This window comes from Hetaerina americana, unplaced genomic scaffold, assembly GCF_022747635.1.
Source record: "Hetaerina americana unplaced genomic scaffold, ioHetAmer1.1.p SCAF_6, whole genome shotgun sequence".
Classification (NCBI taxonomy): domain Eukaryota; kingdom Metazoa; phylum Arthropoda; class Insecta; order Odonata; family Calopterygidae; genus Hetaerina; species Hetaerina americana.
In genome coordinates this window covers 17,284,714-17,304,971 of record NW_027287205.1, presented here as the reverse complement: position 1 = coordinate 17,304,971, position 20,258 = coordinate 17,284,714, and the positions used below count along the sequence as shown (strand labels likewise).

Sequence of the window (20,258 nt, the reverse complement as noted above, 5' to 3'; positions counted from 1 at the left end):
TTTCATTGCTACTTGTACTCTGTTTTCATCATTCAATTTTATGTTTACAGTCCTTCCTGTCTATATAGCTAGCTATTTTAATTCTTTCAACTTTACATCTAGCCAAGCACTTTCTCCAGTACAGGTGTTGTATATTCTAATCAGGTGCCATTTTTTCTCAACTTTAGGTGTTTACACCCTAGCTTATGAAGCCTTAATCATTTTTCTTTTTCCTGTAACAAATCTAGCTGCTAATCATTGCAATTTCTCTATTTGCTTTTGTGCGTCCTTTGAAATTAGGATCCTAACTTGAAAACCCATATTCAGTGACAGCTTGAAAATGACCTTTATGTTTATTCTTTTCTACTTATGCATAATATGTCCTACTTACTTTTAATCTAACGTTCTTTTATCCCAATATTCTCATGACAAGGAGGAAAGCTTTGAATGTTTTAGTTGGGATCAATCAACTCGCAAACCCCCTAGACAAATCCTTACTTGATGTTACAAGCCGGTATTTACAGTTTTTTTCAAAGCACTTTTACCTCAACAAAATTTGCCAAGCTTGGTTTTCTATGATTTTATTCTTAAGTCATCTCGTCTCATTTTTTTGCTATTTTCAAGACTGTTAACTAAACATTGGTCGAGAGAAACTAGCTAACTTTCACAGGAGTATTTTTTCTGGATTTATGCTTTCTCATTACCAATTTTTATACTTAATCACATCTTTAATGTAGTCCCCATTAAAATGTACCTCAACTTTGGACATAATACTGGTCAGCCAATACTTGGGAAAAAATTCACACTGGCAGGGTTTACTTTAAAGATATGGGTCATAGCCACAAAATTACAATAAATTTCGAGAATATACACAAGCTCAAAAATAACGACCATTATATGTTTGGCAATTATGTGGAAACTTCAAAGTGAGAGAAAAAGAACACCTCCATCTCAATGACACAAACAACCAAAAAAATCTAATTTTTCAAAGTATTTAATTGACCACACGGATTGGAGAAATTTGGCCATTTCTTTCCATTTTGAGGCAAACAATATGAGTCACAAGAGTATGGCACAAATGGAGATCATTGCTGTGCACAAGTAAAAGCATGGAAATTAGACGAATTATATCCTCTTCACCCCCTCCCTCTATACAACATCTCACACAATGCTAATTTCCCCCCCCCCCCCCAACACTCCACCACAAACACCCACTCCTCTCCTCCCTCCCTCATCATTATCACACCAACCCACACGACCTGATTTTCCTCCCTGCCCTCCCAAACATTTCTACCACACTGCACCTGGCTGCTTGAAATTTGGTATCCCCGATGCAACTGTAACTGATCTAATGACACCTCATTTGGCAAAAATAGTTGAACTTTCATTTTATAATACTGAACAGTGGATACCAACCAAGTTTCTTTTAATCTTTAAATTCTTTCATCAAGTTAATGAGAAACATTTTCATAAATAGGAGCTATGATTGATTTTTTTCCAGTCATCAGGGATCATCCTTAAGTTAATCATTAAAGTGGAAAAATGGCTTAGGATTGGGGACACAGTATTTCCCAATCTGTTTTGATTACTTACCCAGCTTATCTGTTTGGATCACTGGATTCATGAATTTTTATTTAATTTAGTCTTTTCCTTATGTCCTTGTTCCTTATTTCAATTGTGATTAAACACAGCAATGTTATGAGCGGCATTGTAACGATTACCTTATTAGAATCCATCCTTAAATTACATTGGGAAACAATTTTCACCTTTCTTTTTCTTTCCTCTATATCAGCACTATCAATAAAAACATCAAAAAGGCACCTTTTTCCAAGTAAAAAAGCATAGTGAGTTTGGACGACCGTGATTTAAACGGTTTCAGTACGACTGTTGATCAATTCAATCGGTTGTACTGAGCAGATGAAAAGAACAATGCCAACGAAAACACCCGTTTTATATTATCAGTATTAAAATACATGAAGTGAAATGCAACAAATATTTTGAAACTCTTACAAAAGGTTAATAAATGCTTAAATAATTCTGAAATGACATTCATTTCTGAGAATATGCACAAGCTGTTTTTTGGTGATCAAGGATTAATAAAATATTGAAGAGTAATGTGTGAAATAATTCAATTACTTCATTTGAGAATCCTCCTTTGGCACCTTCCCTCTCAAATCCCCAGTATGGAAACACAATTCAACTACATGGCGCACCTCCCATTCCCTCCAAAAGAGATTTGTAACTTGAGGATAGTCCCAAATTATTAAATTATAGCTTATGCATAGGTGAAGGGTCATAAGGAAATATGAGTGAATCATACAAACCTCATCGGATCTTCAATATAATGTCGAGGTATTTGAAACAGCTCTGGTGAAATATCATTCCGAAAAGCAAACTCTTGAAATGTAATCTTGGCTGTCACCGTGGGAAGAATGGGAATATCTGAAATAAAGTTTTTTAAATTATACATTTAACGTGAAAGCTAATGTTTCAAGATGTTTTACAAGTCATATCATAACATGTTGATTAAGCTTTAGTTAGCAGGTCAGCAAAGGGGTTGCAATCATTGTTGAGCACATAAGAATATCAGAGGGAGACAGTGGTATGGGATGAGAATCAATGTAAGCAAAGTAAATGATATTAATTTTTTGAAAGAGGAAAGCTAATGAAAAATTAAAATAGGAGTTCATAAAATAGAGTAGGTGGAACAGGTTACTTATTATGGAAATGTCTCAGACTAAACTGGTCAAGGTTGTAGGGGCAAAAGAAGAAGCATTGCATTAGGCAAAGAATTTTTCTCACCTGGATGCTATATGCAGATTCTGTTTAAGTATTTTGATGTAAAAGCAACTGTCAAACTATTGACTACGATGGGTGGCGTGTTTTGGGATACCATTGGCAGTGAGAGTAGAGGGTTTGGTGGAGGTGATGGTGGTTGTCCATTTGGATGGAGAGGAGTTGCATACATGAACATAGAAGAAAGAACAGAAGTTGCATTTCAATCGATTAATGTTTTTGGACATGCCAGTGTTTAGAGAGAACTGTTGGCTTCAGAAAATGAACAAGTCTGGGTGCAGCAGAGAAGAAGAGGGCAGTACTTGCAACATGAGTAGGAGAGCAACAGGGTGGGTGGGGGAGGAGTGGATAGATGGGGATACGAAGGGCATGCCTATCTCAACATGTCACCCAAAGCTGGGCATACCTTGAGGAAGGGCTGAGGGCACTTTGTGAACATATTCATGGACAAATTACGCAGTGTAGTAAGGTTGGGGAAACAAAGGTATTATTCATAGTTTGTTGGATTTTTTTGGATGCAAGTATAAACTTTATTATTTATGAGAGGGAGTTCGATTTCAAACAATGTTACTAAGAAGTCTGAGATGGAAGAAATGAATGATGCTAAAAAAGATTTGAGTTTTGCAATAAAAGAGGGTAAATTTTCATGTATGTGGGTCCAAACAAGGATGATGTCATCAATGTAGAAGAGAGTGTTGAGATTTTGGTTTTGGAGGAAATAATTCTTGAGGTGGCCCACGAAGGGGTTGTTACAAGAAATGACAATGCAAGTGCCCTTGGCAGTACCTTTCATCAAAAGGAATAATTTTTCATTAAATGTCAAGGTATTTTTCGTAAACACTAAATCTGCTATGCAGATGAGAAAGTCAGCAGAGGGAGTGTATCGTGAGTGAGTTAATAGCGGAGAGCTTATTGGCTGTCTCTATGAACGATGGGAGTACAGCAGGAAGTGGCAGAGGGATTGGTGGCCATGAGCAAATTTGTACTCTTGAGGGATCAGCACATTGGGGTGCAGGAGGCTGGGGAAGCAGTAGGAGTCTTGGATGAAAGAGAGGAGAAATGTGACAATGGGAGTAATAGGTAATGTTGAATTAGTGGGCAGGTGTGCTCAGCAGGTTGCAGGGACTAGAAACATAGGGAATCTGAGGTGCGCTTATGTACTTTTAGGGAGTATTGAAGTGGGAAGTCTTAGGGTTCACACAGGAGAGGATGGTGATGTTTGCTGGTGAGAACCCCTCATTAGATCTATATTCTAGAAATAAGATAGGACTGCTATCGTGAATTGGGGTCATTAAAGAGGAGGGTTGCAGGGGATGGATCACAAGGTTGGCACATTGCTCCATAAATATAAAATATAATCAAGTAGGTACAATATATTTTGAAAGAAATGAAAGAAATGATCAAAAATGCAAAACAAAACTGGAGAAGTGAAGCTAAAATTTACCATCCGAGAGATGGCAAAAATTTAAAGTAAAACAAATAGTAATTCTAATTATAATGCTTCACAACAAAATTAGCAATAATAAACCTGCAAAAATTATACCTCAGGCAGAATTGAACCAGCAACCCTCGCAATACTATCCAAGAGCATTACCACTGGATCAAATGCTCACATTCTTTCATCAAAATAATACAACTAATCAGTCATCTGTACTATTTTTCTACACTTAAGCACGATTACCTCATAAACTATTGGCAGGATAGAAAGAAAATCAATTGCCTGTGGACCTGGTCCTCTTCTTATCAGCACCCCCATTTGCATATGATAAAATATAATCTCAAATGGTATGCTATTCCATTCCATGACCCCCCAAACAAAAAGTCCAAAGGCACCAGGGTGACCCAAGAGATCCTCAACTCACCAATTTTGACAGGGAATCCCGGCGGGAGCTTCATCTCAACAAACTCTCGGAGTTTGCTGAAATGCTTGAAGGGTGCAATGACCTCCAAAACATTGAGCAGCATTTCTACAGATAATGGGAAGTCCATACTCTGAAATACAACACAAGGTGGATTTATTAATGGCAACACATATTAGGTTTTTGATGGATCCAGGGAAAAGTGCTGCAAAAATTCTAAGGTCCCATACCTTAAATAACAATAGTCGCTTAATGCATAGCCTCCATTGTAACGAACCATTCCATAGTTCTATACACATATCATTACGGCCACCCTGAAGTCGATCAATACACAGTGCCATGTCTCTCGCCTAACCAACACTCTTATCTTTCACATATGACATCAACACCCCAATCAGCATTCCTCCTAATGCTCACCTTTTTTAGCACACAAGGTGTACGTGAGATACCCACTGATTGTGGTAGCCTATTAGGCTCTATTTTTATTATTAATAGAAACTCTTCTGTTGCCACTGGTATCTGGTACTATAAGCTTGAAAAGGTTATAATTAATGAAATATTCCAATGTATACGGCAACACAGAATGGAATGGGATGTCATATAGAATCAGCCAAAGTTCAAATTCACAAATGATTCACCTAATTCACAACGATTGAAATCATTATCTCAATATAAAATAGTGATTATTCTTCATCTGCCTCAAGTTAAAATGAATAGACAATATACATCCATGAAAAATAAGGTAGTATTATCAAAACAGGAAGGTCAATCAGTTCCTAGATTCCAATTCCTGACATTTTTTTCATGAACATGACAATATCCTTTTCTTTGATTGTTTCCTGGGGTGCCAGGAAAATGTTGAATTCTTTCATTTGGTGGATCATTCCATGCTGTCTTCCATGTCACCGGTTACACCAAAGTTGGTCCTTCTATGGTTGGGGCTTTTTTAGAGACCTTTAATGTCTCATGATTAACATGAACTTATTGCAAAACTAAAAGGAGCATTAGTCACAGCAGGAATTTCTGATTACCATATCATACTACCTTGATCAAAAATTTCCCGGAATTTATTCAGAAAATTAAAAATACAAGTTTATTCATCTAAATCTATATTGTCCCCTTCAAAGTAATCCCCATTGACTGCAACACACTTATGCCAGCGCTTGATCCAATCCTCGAAACATTTTTTATATTCGGTTTTCGGTATGTCCATCAGTGCTTCCTGCGATTTTTCCATTACTTCCTCTCGGCTGCTAAAACGCGTTCCCCGTAATGGTTTTTTAACTCGATTGAACAGAAAGAAGTCACAGGGAGCCAAATCAGGTGAATTCGGTGGCTGTTGGATGGTATTTGTTGCATTTTTCGTCAAAAAATTACGAATAATGATAGCACTGTGTGACGGTGCGTTATCATGGTGCAAAATCCACGAGTTTTCTGCCCACATTTCTGGTCTCTTTCGGCAAATTGCTTCACGCAAACGTCTCATAACGCCCAAATAATACTCTTTGTTTACTGTCTGGCCTTCTGGCAAAAATTCATGATGCACTACACCGTTGTAATCCATGAAAACCGTCAGCATTGCCTTCTTTTTTGACTGAAAACGACGTGGTTTTTTTGGTCTCGGCTCATTTGGTGAACGCCATTCACTTGCCTGATGTCTGGATTGCGTGTCGTACTCATAAACCCACGTCTCGTCTCCAGTAATGATCCTTTTGATGAATGTGGGATCGGATTCAGCCTCGCAAATCATGTCTTTTGCGACGTCAACACGGTCTCTTTTTTGCATGAAATTGAGGTCTTTTGGCACCAACTTTGCTGCTACACGACGGAAACCCAAATCATTAACCACAATGTCTTGGGCAGATCCATAGGCAATGTTCAAGTCCTCCGCTATTTCTCTGATGGTTAATTTGCGGTTATTGACCAACATTTCTTTTACTTTATCAATTTTTTCACCGACTTTCGATGTCGATGGTCTGCCACTGCGTTCATCATCTTCGATTGACTCACGACCACTTCTGAACCGCTCGTGCCACTGGTAAACGACCGTTTTTTTTAGAGAATCGTTGCCGAAACACTTTTCCAACATTTCCAACGTCCGTGCGCCACTAAATCCGTTTTTTACGCAAAATTTAATACAAGTTCGTTGTTGCAAATTTAAATCCATTTCTGCAATTGTAAAAAATCGCCAACACACACAGAGATAGATGTACTCTTGGCTACGTAACTTTTGCAAATGTCAAGTTATGACACTAAGATTTAAAGGGAATATCAACAACAGATGTACCAATTTAACAAAAAAAACAGAACTCAAATCGGAACGATGGGAGCGGCACACGGTGGTTATTCCGGGAACTTTTTGATCAAGGTAGTATTCCAGATACAAATACCAAATTCCCAACATTTTTTAATCAGCTTCTTTCTGCATTTTTCATACATTCTTGAATGAATATGAGTTATTCCCAACTCTTTCCTAATTTCCCTCACTGAATGGCCATCATGTTCATCATTCACTGAATTATGATAAAATACGCAATAAATTCAGAATTTTCCCTAGAATGAAAATTCAGGTTCAATAAGCTTGAACACCATAAAGCTAGAAGTTGGATGCGGAAGAAACAGTTTATTATGTACCGCAGAGTTACCAGACAGAACTTAGGACATATGCACAGTGCAGAAGCGATGGATGGCCAATTGCTAGCTTTTGTTTGATGACAGCTTTCTTCTTATGCAATTAGATAGAAAATGACAGCACAATTTCCCAGCTATTTTGCTTCTCCCTTTTGCAGTGTTTACAGCTTCCACTTGGTATTATTTTTTTGTTCTTTTAAAACTTTTTAAAACAATGTTAAAATTAAATATATCCTAAATTAAAATCGGTCTACAGCTATGGAGTTAATGATGGTGATTAAAAAAATTCGCCCTGGTGGAAAATTGAAGACAGGTTACATTTATTTCAGATTAACATGCCACACAGCTTTTCTGGTGATCAATGAAAATTTTGAACGAAGAACAACATAGTAACCAATTTATTAATAAAAACTAAAAAGTATCACACATATTAATATTATACACTGAACAGTTATTACTGAAATCATGAAAAAAATATACGACAGAAGAAGTCACACAATTTTAGAATGCTAGAATACTAATTATTGCTATTTGGATATCTATAAATGCCAATATCAACTTTATGTAATTTGCACCCAATTGTAGTTGTTTTTTTCTTTTATAATTGTGGAACCAATGAATGTGTTTTGCCTTTCTTCATGTAAAGGGTTATTCCCATTGAATAAATAAATAAATGTTGCCATTTTGAAGGGTTATTGAAGTTTTATAAAATATATCTAGGCACTCAAAAATAATACTTTGTAAGCAAAATATTTCTCTTTCCTTTCATTAGAAATATTTCAATTCATTGTGCATTGGTATCAATGTTATAAGAGTTATAGAATCAATATAGAACAGATTAAATGAAGTATCTCTGTTATTAATGTAAGAGGATGTACTTGTGCAATTGGGACGTTGATGATGTGATGCAGGCTCAAAGAAATGTAGGAGTATCTTTCTCTCAATTTACAGCCAAATGGTCCAGTCAGTTAAACTACCATGGCATGTACGCACTGTAAATTTCAAATATTGAAAATTTGTCTTGGCTTTAACCTCATTATCGGCAGAACAACATGAAAAACCAAAATTAATCTATGAAATTCCATGTACATCGATTCATTAGAGCACCTTGTTCCTGTAAAGCCCTGTGAAATGATAGATATTGACTGGAGGACTTAAAAGATTGGCCTCTGGCACTTGGGGGAAGGTCCATGGAGGGTGATGGCTGAGAGTGGCACTTACCATCGCAACAGTGGCCTTGAACGACTTGGATGACTCCTTACAGATGGTGGGACGCCCTAAGCAGGGATGGTTGGCAGGTGGCGATGAGCTGTACTCATCCCAATTGACATGGCACTCAGGTGGTGGGGCTAAGGACTTCCTTCTCATAGGCTGCAAGGCAGAAGTGGGAGCACATGAGGGGGGGCACCTCAGCAAAGGTTATAGAAGGAATTAGAAGCTAAAATCTTGGATTTTCACCAGTTTATTAAAATTACTTAACACTTATGAGCCACCTTTGGCCTTGCACCAAATTTTAAAATTCTCTTTAAAGTCCTCTCTCACATGTTTTATTTATTCCACAAATATCTATTCTAGGGAAACCTTGAGTTTTGTCATGGTTGGCATTTTTCACATTGATACATTAACGCTTCACCAAGTTACACACATCCAATGACTTCACTTTCTCCCGGCGGATGATGGCAGTGAATTCTTCTCGGGATTTCATCCGGGTAATCTCCTCAATCTCCATCGCTGCCGACGTTTCGATGAAATCCTTTTCGATCGTCATCAGGGCCGATGACGATGGAAAAGGATTTCATTGAAATGTCGGCAGCAATTGAGATGGAGGAGATTACCCGGATGAAATCCCGAGAAGAATTCACTGACATCCAATGACTTTCATTTTCTAACGCTTACAGCATCAAAATACCATATTCACATTAGAATTATGGTAATATGATAATTCAGAGCTGAGATTTTAATACCTCATAAGTATTGCTAATGAATAGTTTAACCCCCAAGTTTTTGCCCACAATTTTGGCTTTTAAAATTCAAAATACGAGGGTCATCCGGAAAGTAGTACCCGTTCGTGAAATAAAGACACAAAAGTAAATATTAACAAACATAAAAAATTTTATTTGAAAGAGGATACTTTAAACTACTTCTCAACATAATCTCCAAGCAAATTAAGGCATTTGTCATAACGTGTGACAAGTTTCTGTATTCCTGCTGCATAGTCCTTCGCCGCCAGCTCATTGAGATACAGGGTCACTCCTTCTTTAAGTTCTTCATCGCTGTCAAATCTTTTTCCTGCCAAAAAGTCTTTAAGCTTTGTAAAGAGATGAAAATCTGAAGGGGCCAAGTCCGGGCTATACGGTGGATGGTCGAAAGTTTCCTGCAGCCATACGCTTGGTTTTGTGCTCATCTGTAAGCTTGCGAGGGACCCATCTTGCACAAATTTTTGCATAATGCAGATGGTGTTTAACAATTTCATGAACAATTGTTCGAGAAACATTGGGAAAATGCTCACAGATGTCATCAATTGTGACGCGCCGATCGTTCCTCACGAATTCGTCAACTGAGCTCACCAGTTGGTCTGTAATGACAGACGGTCTCTCCGAACGCTCATCGTCGTGTGTGTTCCCCCTCCCCATGTTGAAGTTGCGACACCACCGCCGAACAGACGACTCGTCCATTACATTGTCTCCATACACCTCCTTTAATTGGCGATGAATATCACATGGGCGAACGTTTCTTGCATTGAGGAATTTAATCACTGCCCTCACTTCACAACTGGCGGCGTTCTCAATTTTTTTAAACATTGTAAACAATCACAGAAACAACACAGGCAATGCTAGCGTCACGCAACTTGGCTCAGAGAAGGCAGACAAGCCACTGAAGCTATCTGACCTCGTCCAGCGGCTACTCGCGTCGTCAGCACTTCATGCGGCACGAACGGGTACTACTTTCCGGATGACCCTCGTACATATGCACAATAATGCATGGTAAATCATGATAAAAACTGTGCCAGAATAGGGCTTTCACAAATCATTCTTCACCTCTGCCGAAGACACTGCCAGTATATAAAATGATTTTGCCGACAATCCATCATGCATTCATTCGATTACAGTTTTACAGGAACCTGTAGGTGAGTTCTCCCATCAGGCCCTCAAGAAAGCCACTTTTTAAGGAATTGAAAATAACGACTGCCATGCATGTACATTATTCATTGCTCTTTATTAGTAAAAAAAAGAATGTATTTGTTTGAAGCAAAGCCCACTGTGCATGATCACTTGACACATAGAAGGGTGAATGTGCACCTGATAAATGAACACCACCTCACTGTGCATTTAAAGTGACTGGAGGGTGCAAATTTGATTCCCGGGCAAGCCTATCTAGAACCCTCAGCCCCACTCAAGCTGTGTGATTTATCAGGTACCTAATCTTGCTAGGAAACCATGACTGGTGTAGGGAAATGCACTGGCCTCCAACCCTGATGTGTGAATTTCACATTTCTTACCGTTTATTATATTACTGTTTACATATATATACACACACACATATATATATTATTGTAAAGAGTTTTTGCCTAATAAAAAAGGAAGCTATGTCGCCGCACCCTGAATGAATGTAAATATACATATATGTGTGTAAATATATATATATATATATATATATACACACACATACATACATGTCTGCCCATATAAAAGTGAGAAAATGATAGAAAAACCCGGGCAAACTTGAAGGGAAAGCAAGTCCAATGTTGTCTAACTAATTTCAGATTTTTCCTGGTAAGAATTTTTCAAATTTTTAATAGTAGTGTCTGGCAAGGGAATACCTGAAGATGTTACACAAATTCTCTCCCAAGACTAGTGCTCCTTCCACACACCACAATGCTTCTCGCTACCAGATTTTAACCCAGGAAGAGGGAGGCAGATGCCCTTATTCCTCCTTCAGTTCCCAGTATCCAAACAATTCTCTTAGCCTTCTCTCACCATTCTCAAAGCACACTTCCTGCTATTTATCTCTCTGTAACTCCTTCCCACCCTTTATCTTCTGTCAATGACTGCATTTGAACTGCGTACAGGTGACCACAATCACAGAAATCCAAAGAGAATGAGATCGGCACATGCTTTGGTGGTGCAAAGAACTTTTTTTTTTAACCAGTTAATGTGGAAGTCAAAGATTACAAATGGTGTAGACTGCCTTATTATGGATTAATTTCACAAAAGATAGCCAACCTCTTCCCTAGAGAAAAATTTCGGATAGCTTTTTACAATATGAATAACTTAAATCATTCATGAATACTACGAAAGACATAGGAGAAAAACAAAATGAAAGTGGCATTCATAAGTTAACTTGAAAGGACTGTAGCACTATCTACATATGCCAAACGGGGAGATCATTAAAAATACGAGCAGAGGAACATAAACGCTGTTTTAGAAATTGTGACCACACACAATCTCACTTCACCAAGCATCTGTGGGAAGAATATCATGGGAGCGATTTCAAACTGAAACTGATACACCAAATGGACAAAGGAAGGAGGATAGACAAGTGGGTAGAGCTTGAAAGAATATGAAAAAGAGTCATTTGGTTAATGATTTATTGTTTGAATACCTCTCCAGCATCCCTTTCCCTCACGGAAAGACATAATTACTCCTTCTCCCCTGTGAACCCAACAATCGCCTTTCCTGACACTTAACACCCCTCTTCTCCTTCCCATCAATACTGATCACAACCCCACCTCTTTCCCCTCCCCCCCTCTCTCACCCACCCCTTCCCCCACATGAATGGCATATAAATGTACCAAAACTGGACCAATTTGTACCCGATGATGACGACTAAGCATTGAAACTAGTAGTGCAAAAATAAAGAACAGTCGAAAAATACATAGTGTTCTTCATTTAATGAACTATGACCCCAATTCGTTCCTAAGCCCATCCTATTCTATTTGGCAGAGCATTCCTTCTCTCTTTGGACCCCATCACCAGACCACCCTGATTCATTTTCTTGATTTAAGTACATCCATACTGTCTCCCCCAACCAGTCAAACCTTCAACTCTCTCAAACCCTCATGCTAGTCAGATTGCATATCTATAACATTGACCAATGAACCACCTTAGTTTTGAAAGCTTTAAATGGCTTGAAGTATTAGTCTTGCGATAATTTTAAATGGCATATTACAGTAATAGGTAAATTTTCTTTAACAATACACTTTTAGATTATTCTTTCTACTGAACCCTATAAACTTAAGGAAAATTGTGAGAAATAAGATTATTCTCTATGTTAAAGTTATGGGTACAGTGATTCCAATGTATTTTAAAGTTAATGGTCCAAAGAGAATATTGAACCACTAAATATAGAAAAAGTTGTCGATGATTGCTAAAGAGAACCTATTCCATTTTGGGGGAAATTTACATGATGATAAGAATAAACAAAATAATTCAGATATGCATTTTATTCATAACAGGATAAAGATGGATTGAGCAATTGCTACCACTAAAAACAGATTTTTAACATTCTTAGACATTACGTCAATGACAAGTTACAGGAAATAGTCAGAAACTATTTAAATATTCTAAATACACTAAAGCATTACTCATACGTTTCGCATTCCAATTGAAATTATAAGGTTTTCTCTTTTGATAGAAGATAACACTGTCCCAAACACAATGCATGGAGATAAAAAAACTACAATATTTACAGTGAATACAAAAATATAATCAAATCAAATGAAATATTGAGGCATATTAAATATATTAATGGCATTTTCACTTAAAATAATGCTAAACGAAGAGAAATATTTTGAAAGGCATTTTAATCAATATGTAAAATATTAAAAATGTATACAAACAATGCACAGCATAATTACCATCATTATTGCATCATGCTATTACACCACAGTATTACAATAAATTGGAGAACAAATAAAAACTTTTCAAAGAGGCTACATCAATTTTACAAATGTATGTGGAATGGGGCAAAGCACTTTAGCCAAAGAGGCAGAGACCCTTTACATTCTCAGTTGTCCACAATCTCATTTCTATACTCTTGGGAACAGCAATGTTTGCATCGCCGGCAGTTCTCATTTTGCTGCCTTAGGAGGTGAATGTGTTGAGGGAAATAGGGTGAAGTGTTAAGGGAAATCTTGTACTTGAAATCAGGCGAATAGAGGAAAAATATGAGGGATTTATTAAGAGATATGCAGAAATTTTATAAGAAGGAAAATTGGTGGAATTTTCCTTCAAAAGGAAAAAGCTGTTGACAAGGAAGAGGTAAAATATACCCATGCCTAGTTTTTTGAGCCATTGACTCAGGTAACATGCCAACGTCTGATGAAAGTGGTCAATTCCACCCAATGACTTGCTGCATTTCACGATGGCTTCTGACCTACAAATGACCTGACATTCAATTTCTTTCTCTTTATCTGTATATCCCTTTTGTTCTTCCATTAGAGAACACACACCAACAACACCAACCATTTATCATTAGATGAGACACTCACACTTCACCCATCTCAATCTAGCCACTTCATCAATACTAAGCTTGTAGTAAGGAATAACAATGGAGTCTACTATGAAGTGAAAGAAATTTAATATTGGTCAGATTTTGTAAAAGGTATCATCTGGTTGAGTTTCATTAAGATCAGGGTTGGGGAAAAGTTGAGGGCTCAATGAATGCACAGGAATCGATCATGAATGAAAGCAAGGCTAGTTAAACAGGACATCACCGTTCCGATCAATGCTGTATATGGGCTAGGTTCCCATATGAAACAAAAGAACCAAGAAGGCTAAAAACTCTACATATGCCAATTGTTTCTAATTCCCAATTCTTGCTTTTGGAGACACTTTTGTCTACATAAGATGACCAGTAAAAATTTTCCTTGGTTCAAATATTGTGTGGACGGGGAAGAGGAGAGGGAAAAGTCAGGTTCCCTCAAAAAGACAGCAGGGAGATCCAGCCCGGGATTTCTGCACGAAGGGCTACTATGCTGGAGAACTTAATAACAGGGGTGAACATTGGAGGGTATTTTGTCATAGGTAAGGATCAGAAGAAGAGTTAAAGGGGTTGGATAGAGAATGGGAAACGTATGGGATGCGATTGGACATAGAAGGAAACAGCAGTGTATTTGAATGGGATCAGCCCTCTTCTTTGCTGTCCTTGGTGCTATCCTCATACTTGGGAACCCTCCAGAGAAATCCAAGTCACCCAGCTCCCCTCACCACTCCCCTCCCAAAATCTATCTCACTTCCTTCTCCATATATTTGCCTTGAGAAGGCTGAGATTTTGGAAGAAAGCACTAAAAGCTGAGGAACCTCCCTCAATGAGAAATGCTGGGGGTCCACCAATGTTGACTTGGAAGGGAAAGGGAGGGAGGCATGCCTCACCCACACCCACAATCTCTTGTGTTTTTACTACCTGTAAATAACAAGATATGTTACAAGCATTGAAATTATTATAAAAACTATTTAGAGGATATATGAAGCATTTATTAAGATTAATAAAATAGGAAATAATGATATTATGAAATATTAGGTACATTTATAATTTTTAATAATTCTATACCATCATTATCTACTGAATATGAAATGCTTGCGCAAAAAGTCAATAGCTTGGATATGACAGTAATTGGCACATGATTTGTTCACACTTAACAGATAGATGAAATAAAATATTTTCAAATTTAATATGATGCAAAAATTTTTGAAAAAGAACTTACCTTGAGGTCAAAGATAAAAATTCCAGATAGAATTTAAAAAAAACACAAAAAATACACCTTGCAGATCTCCATTTACAAGGAACTAGAAAAAATATTAAAGTAATTATGAGAATAATATAAGGTATGAAAAAATGAAAAATGTTATGACTTTCGACACCAAAAGAAATATCACTCACCGATTGAAACTTAGGACAAAATCTGCTGGCACTTCAAACACCATCCATTATCCTCAATGTTGTGGGTACAATGGCCAACCCCTCTGCAATCATAAATACCTCTCCGATCAAGTCTTATTCACCCTTGCTGGACAATGTTTTCCTTGCTTTCTTCACCTGCATAGGATCCCAAATTTTGTAGAAAGTGATACAGGATTGAAGCTTCTGGGTAGAACGTTATGTCCATTCAACTTACCTACCATTGCAAGAGTCATTCTGAGAGCACAGGAGGGATCTTTGAAGTTGTGCTCTGATTCAACGTAGCCCTTTTAAATGTCCACCCGCTGCTCCTTACTTCAAACAACACTTTTATTTTCTGATACAAGGAACAATTAAACCATTCAAAATTTGCTAACTTCTTTTCACGCTGAGATATCATACTCATCGATGTTGTACTGATTCAAAAGCTCCCTGAAACGTTTGCTCCAAAACTGTAAAACCTTATCTGCAGGCAGTAAGTCTGGTATGATGTAATTTTGAGTTTGAATTAATGTAGATTGTGACTCGTTCGAAACCTTTGGGGAAAGATAAACCACCTCCCTTTTGTACGGCTTGAGACCAGGAGAACATGGAGAAAAGGTTTACTGCAATGAATCTTTGAGTACAACCTTAATTCTCATCAGTATACCCTTGTCATTATCTCCATATCCACAACTAACAGATCATCGATGCCTTTTATCTAAACTCATCACCTTGAAATCTTTGTGCATATGGGATCGTGGACAGATATCTCATGCCAATGTCAACTTGCCATGAGTATCCTGAGGTTGTTTCACAAACTTATTCTTTTTGATTTAGCACTGAACATCGTACCTCCATTTTTCATTGCCTATTTGATGCCTATCTATCCCTTTGTTCATTTAAAATTACTTTATGACACACTTTTTAAGATATATTACTTTGTTATACATTTATCAACTTCAGCATTATTAATGCCTAAGATTTCTTCAATGTCTTTGAGCTAATTAGTTTAACAAGCAAGTGGAGAGGAATTTTGATTCTATGTCTTTTATTTCTTTAAAAATTAATCCTTTAATCTCACCAGGCATGGGATAATCATATCCTCTAAAAGCTCATTATTTCCAATTGTAAGATAATCCAAAAATAGTTGAAGAACTCCAGAAAAACTGCTTGTATATATAGCACCTCACATAGCAAGTAATTCACATAATGAGCAAAAATATTTTTTGAATAATGACTTGATTAAGGAATGACTTTTCACTTCATTAGTGACGAGGCAAGGCGGAGTTCTAGAATTATTGCATACCTGATGCTTCAGTTTGTGTTTAGCACTCGTTTCACTAGCATCTTAGTGTTGCTAGTGATCACAAACTCATCCACATGCATTCAGACAAATCATTTGTTATACAACATTTAATATCTGTCAAAAATATCCCTGCAGAAAAAGCCGTAAAAGACAAATAGAGGAGTGTAAAAATAACCATAGAAAGGAAAAATAAAATCATTGAAAAGCAATAACGAGGTGAGAGCGTGGATGATCTAGCACACAAATCAACAATCGGTCGGCATAAACAATTTGCGTTAGCATCAAGGACAAGACGCAGGATATAGATGCTTCAAAGGGAGTGATAAGACTATCTATGCAACAACTACAAACTGTCAACAATGATGAAAGGTTGCTTCTCATTATGGATATTATTGCTTTTCAATGATTTTACTTTTCATATCTATTGTCATTTTTATACTTCTTTGCCTGTTTTATTGTTGAAAAAGTGCTTTGCGATGATGATACAACCATGTGTCATTCAAATATTCTGTCCATACTAAATAATGCTAGAATTTTTTCCTTATTTTATAATGTATCCATGAAGCCATATCTAACTTGCTATGCAAAAAAACAACTACCACAAACAGTGAACATATTCCATTGTTAGGGTCTGCAGTGAAAGTGCTTTGAAACTGAACATAATGAATTTCTTAAGATAGTGAAAGAGCATCTAATACAGAGGATATTAGCAATGGTGCACAGGTGATGATTACAAAGATGCAACCAATTTCAGTTTATACATAGTGTGGACCACTGTCTCACTTTAACACAGCAGGATTATCCTTAATGCATATGATGTACTTCACAGTGGGAGCAGAACAAATGTCTCAAATTTGTGCTTTTCAAAACCTTTGATGGCCGCAATAATGATGTTGGCTGAAATAGGTTTCATGAAATGGCAGGAGGCAGCCAAGAGAATAGGCTGAGGGACAGCCATGTGATTTGAGCGATCCAACTTCACGTGGTGAGGGGATGCATCGCTGCATGCCATCGAAGGGGAGTGATAGTAATCCCATGGGGACAACATTGATTATCAATTGGGGAGTGAATTTGTGCCACCCTGCCACCAACTGCTTTATCTCCGTCCTCTGCCCAGTGGCGGCACAGAATGTGGCTCCTTCCCGCTCTCAAACACAAACCTTAAGCATTGCCTTCTTGAACCTCCGTTGGCCCATTGATTGCTTAAGTGAAAGGAGAATCTAGACTCACCTCTCCATTCACATCCAGCGCATTTGGGCCCGCCTGGCCCCCTGGGCCCCCTCGGGTGAAGCTCTCCACTATTGCTTTGTTCTTGCGCAGATCTTCATCTGAGAGGTGCTCCCTCCGTTTCCTCGACTCCAGCACCATACCGTTTATGGCATAAAACTCAGAGTTGAAGGCACCAACCATTTCCTAAGGGGGGGAGGAAAAATTAGGAGGCAAACCAGACCGCTGGTGTCCAGCACCATTCACCAAATATATTGTTCATAAAGATGGGGGTCAAAAGGTGAGAGCATATCAATCACAGCATATGCCTTTAACCAAGAGCTGAGAAATAGTTTTATAATGATCTCCGTACGACCCCTATATGCCCATTTTTGCTATCCCTTTGTTGCCAGAGGACTAGTTTTCATGATAGGTTCCATCACCATTTCTAGGGATAATTTACAGAGGTGGCTCATTGTTATGGAAGTTTCCCTTTGCCTTCCTCATTAGTGCTTTTAACATGACATCTTCTCTGAAAATGGTCGCACCACTGAGGTCATATGCCTTTGCAGTGACCTCACTGAAGAACGGATGCTATGCTGACTACCTTTTATCAGACTCCTACCCTTCGACCCGTCATGACATTGGTGACCCTGCTAGGAGAAAATATCATTGCTCACGAAAAGCTCAAGGGGTCATTCGAATACACAAGTCCTTCCACTACATCAAGATTGTGGTCCATGAGAACGAGAGAAGAATTTGCAGCAGTGGAATTAGAAAAGTGGCTGTTGAAGAGAAGGTAATGAGAGAGAAAGAGGCAGTGTTGCTGAGGCCACTTTTGAGATGGCTAATCATTAAAGAAGCAGGGTGGAGGAGAAAAGACTAGAGACTTGACTTTTAAGATAAAATAAAGACAGAAAATTTAGAGCAGACTAAAATACATATTGGGTATTTAAGTTTGTAGGGAAGCCCCCTCACCAAAAGAAAGGAGGCTGGAAGGATAATCACAGGATATGAAAGACATTAGAGACTGCAATAAGCAGACCCATGATGTTAAGCCTAATACAGTCATATTCCATCCAGTAAGAATTAGCTGCATCTCCAGGTCAATGGGTGAAATTTGACAATAGACATTTTCTAAATTGCTATGCATGTATCACTCAAGAAGATCTGTAATGAACACCCTGATCTGGCTTTGTTTACCAATTTCCAGCATGAATTTAGTTCCACTCAAGGGTAAAATTAAATATTTGAAAGCATTTGTCACCCACTGACATTTATTTGACAAAACATCTTTAAAACCTCCATCAAATAATACAAAGGCATTAAATTAATAGAAAATGTATAGACTTCAACTTAGTACTAATATCACAGTTTTAATGTCAAAGATAGCCCTGTACCTAGACACAAGACAGCCCACCCCTACCTTTCTGTCCTCTCTGAAGATCCAGCCAGCTTGTGCTCGGGTGAAGGTTATTGACTTGGTCGACATCTGCGCAGCCACAACGTCACTAGACATAAGAATGTCCACCTCATCTTCTATCTCCATCTCTGTTTCCTGTGGAGAAGGGAGAGTCGGTGAGTGATTGCATTATCTTCTACTCGAGGGCCCACAGGTTGATATGAAAACAATGGGTGGTAAATGAGAGAGTAAAAGAAAAAAGTTCAAGAGGAAAAATGAGGAGAAGAAATGTGACATAAAAGATTTGCACCACATATACACTAATTAAATATCATTATATTCATTAAACTCAAGATGAAAATGGGCAACCTACATTAATAGAAGATAAAGAAGCATTTACAGAGAGAAGTGAGTTAATGATGAGCACTTTGTTGAATTCTGCATAATTTTTTACAATAACCGGTTTTCTTTTTAAGTTCAGCATTCAGGATATTTAAAAGAAACATAATCCAATAACAAGAGGAATACAATCGCACAGAGCTGCCTCAGCTGCCTTTGGACCGCGAATTCTCCTCTGGGTCAGGCCAATAAGATGTGACTGTACAGGTTAATTTAATAAAAAGAGACGTTTCAGGTGTGATATGGTTGAATATCATGATTAATAAAAAATTGAAAATTTTCCACAAAATAAAAATTAATGCGACCGGTTTCAATGTAACTACATCAGGTGCCCCTCCGTGGGACACACCCCCAATGGGAAATCCCCATAGTTACCCATGTTGCCTTCCACCTTTCCTCCCTCTTCTCCTCTTTTCCACTACCCTCCCATTACTTGTTTTTCAGAATATATACTGGACTCGGAAAGATGACTGTTGCCTGACGATGATGTAGTTACATTGGAACCGGTTGCATAAATTTTATTTTTTGGAAAATTGCCAATTTTTAGTTAAAAAAGGTTAATCCAGTTTAAGATCCTGGTAGAAAGAGGGACAAATTTAGCTGCCCTTCCTTTAATTCCCCGCAACTTAGTACCGATACTAACAATCTTAATTGTACTTGTTTATTTCATGCCGTTCCCTGCCGGCTTTCCTTTCTGGTTAGGTTTAGTTTTCATATTATCTTTCTAGTTTTAAGTTTCTCCTTCTCGCAAACCACACTTCCACTTCAGCCATATTTATTTCTTTCTAATGCCATGTGT

At 37.8% G+C, this 20,258-nt stretch overlaps 1 protein-coding gene across 1 annotated transcript in view; it reads right to left on the bottom strand.

The window, feature by feature from the left end:
- The window catches only part of LOC139695125 (ankyrin repeat domain-containing protein 13C), a 42,045-nt gene that overhangs the window by 7,980 nt on the left and 13,807 nt on the right, over positions 1 to 20,258 (bottom strand). Inside the window, exons 6-10 of the mRNA XM_071593769.1 lie at positions 19,085 to 19,216; positions 17,683 to 17,865; positions 8,487 to 8,636; positions 4,638 to 4,767; positions 2,304 to 2,421 (exon numbers count right to left, since the gene is read on the bottom strand). Of these exons, the coding sequence (XP_071449870.1) occupies positions 2,304 to 2,421; positions 4,638 to 4,767; positions 8,487 to 8,636; positions 17,683 to 17,865; positions 19,085 to 19,216 (713 nt within the window). The remainder of the gene's footprint in view (positions 1 to 2,303; positions 2,422 to 4,637; positions 4,768 to 8,486; positions 8,637 to 17,682; positions 17,866 to 19,084; positions 19,217 to 20,258) is intronic.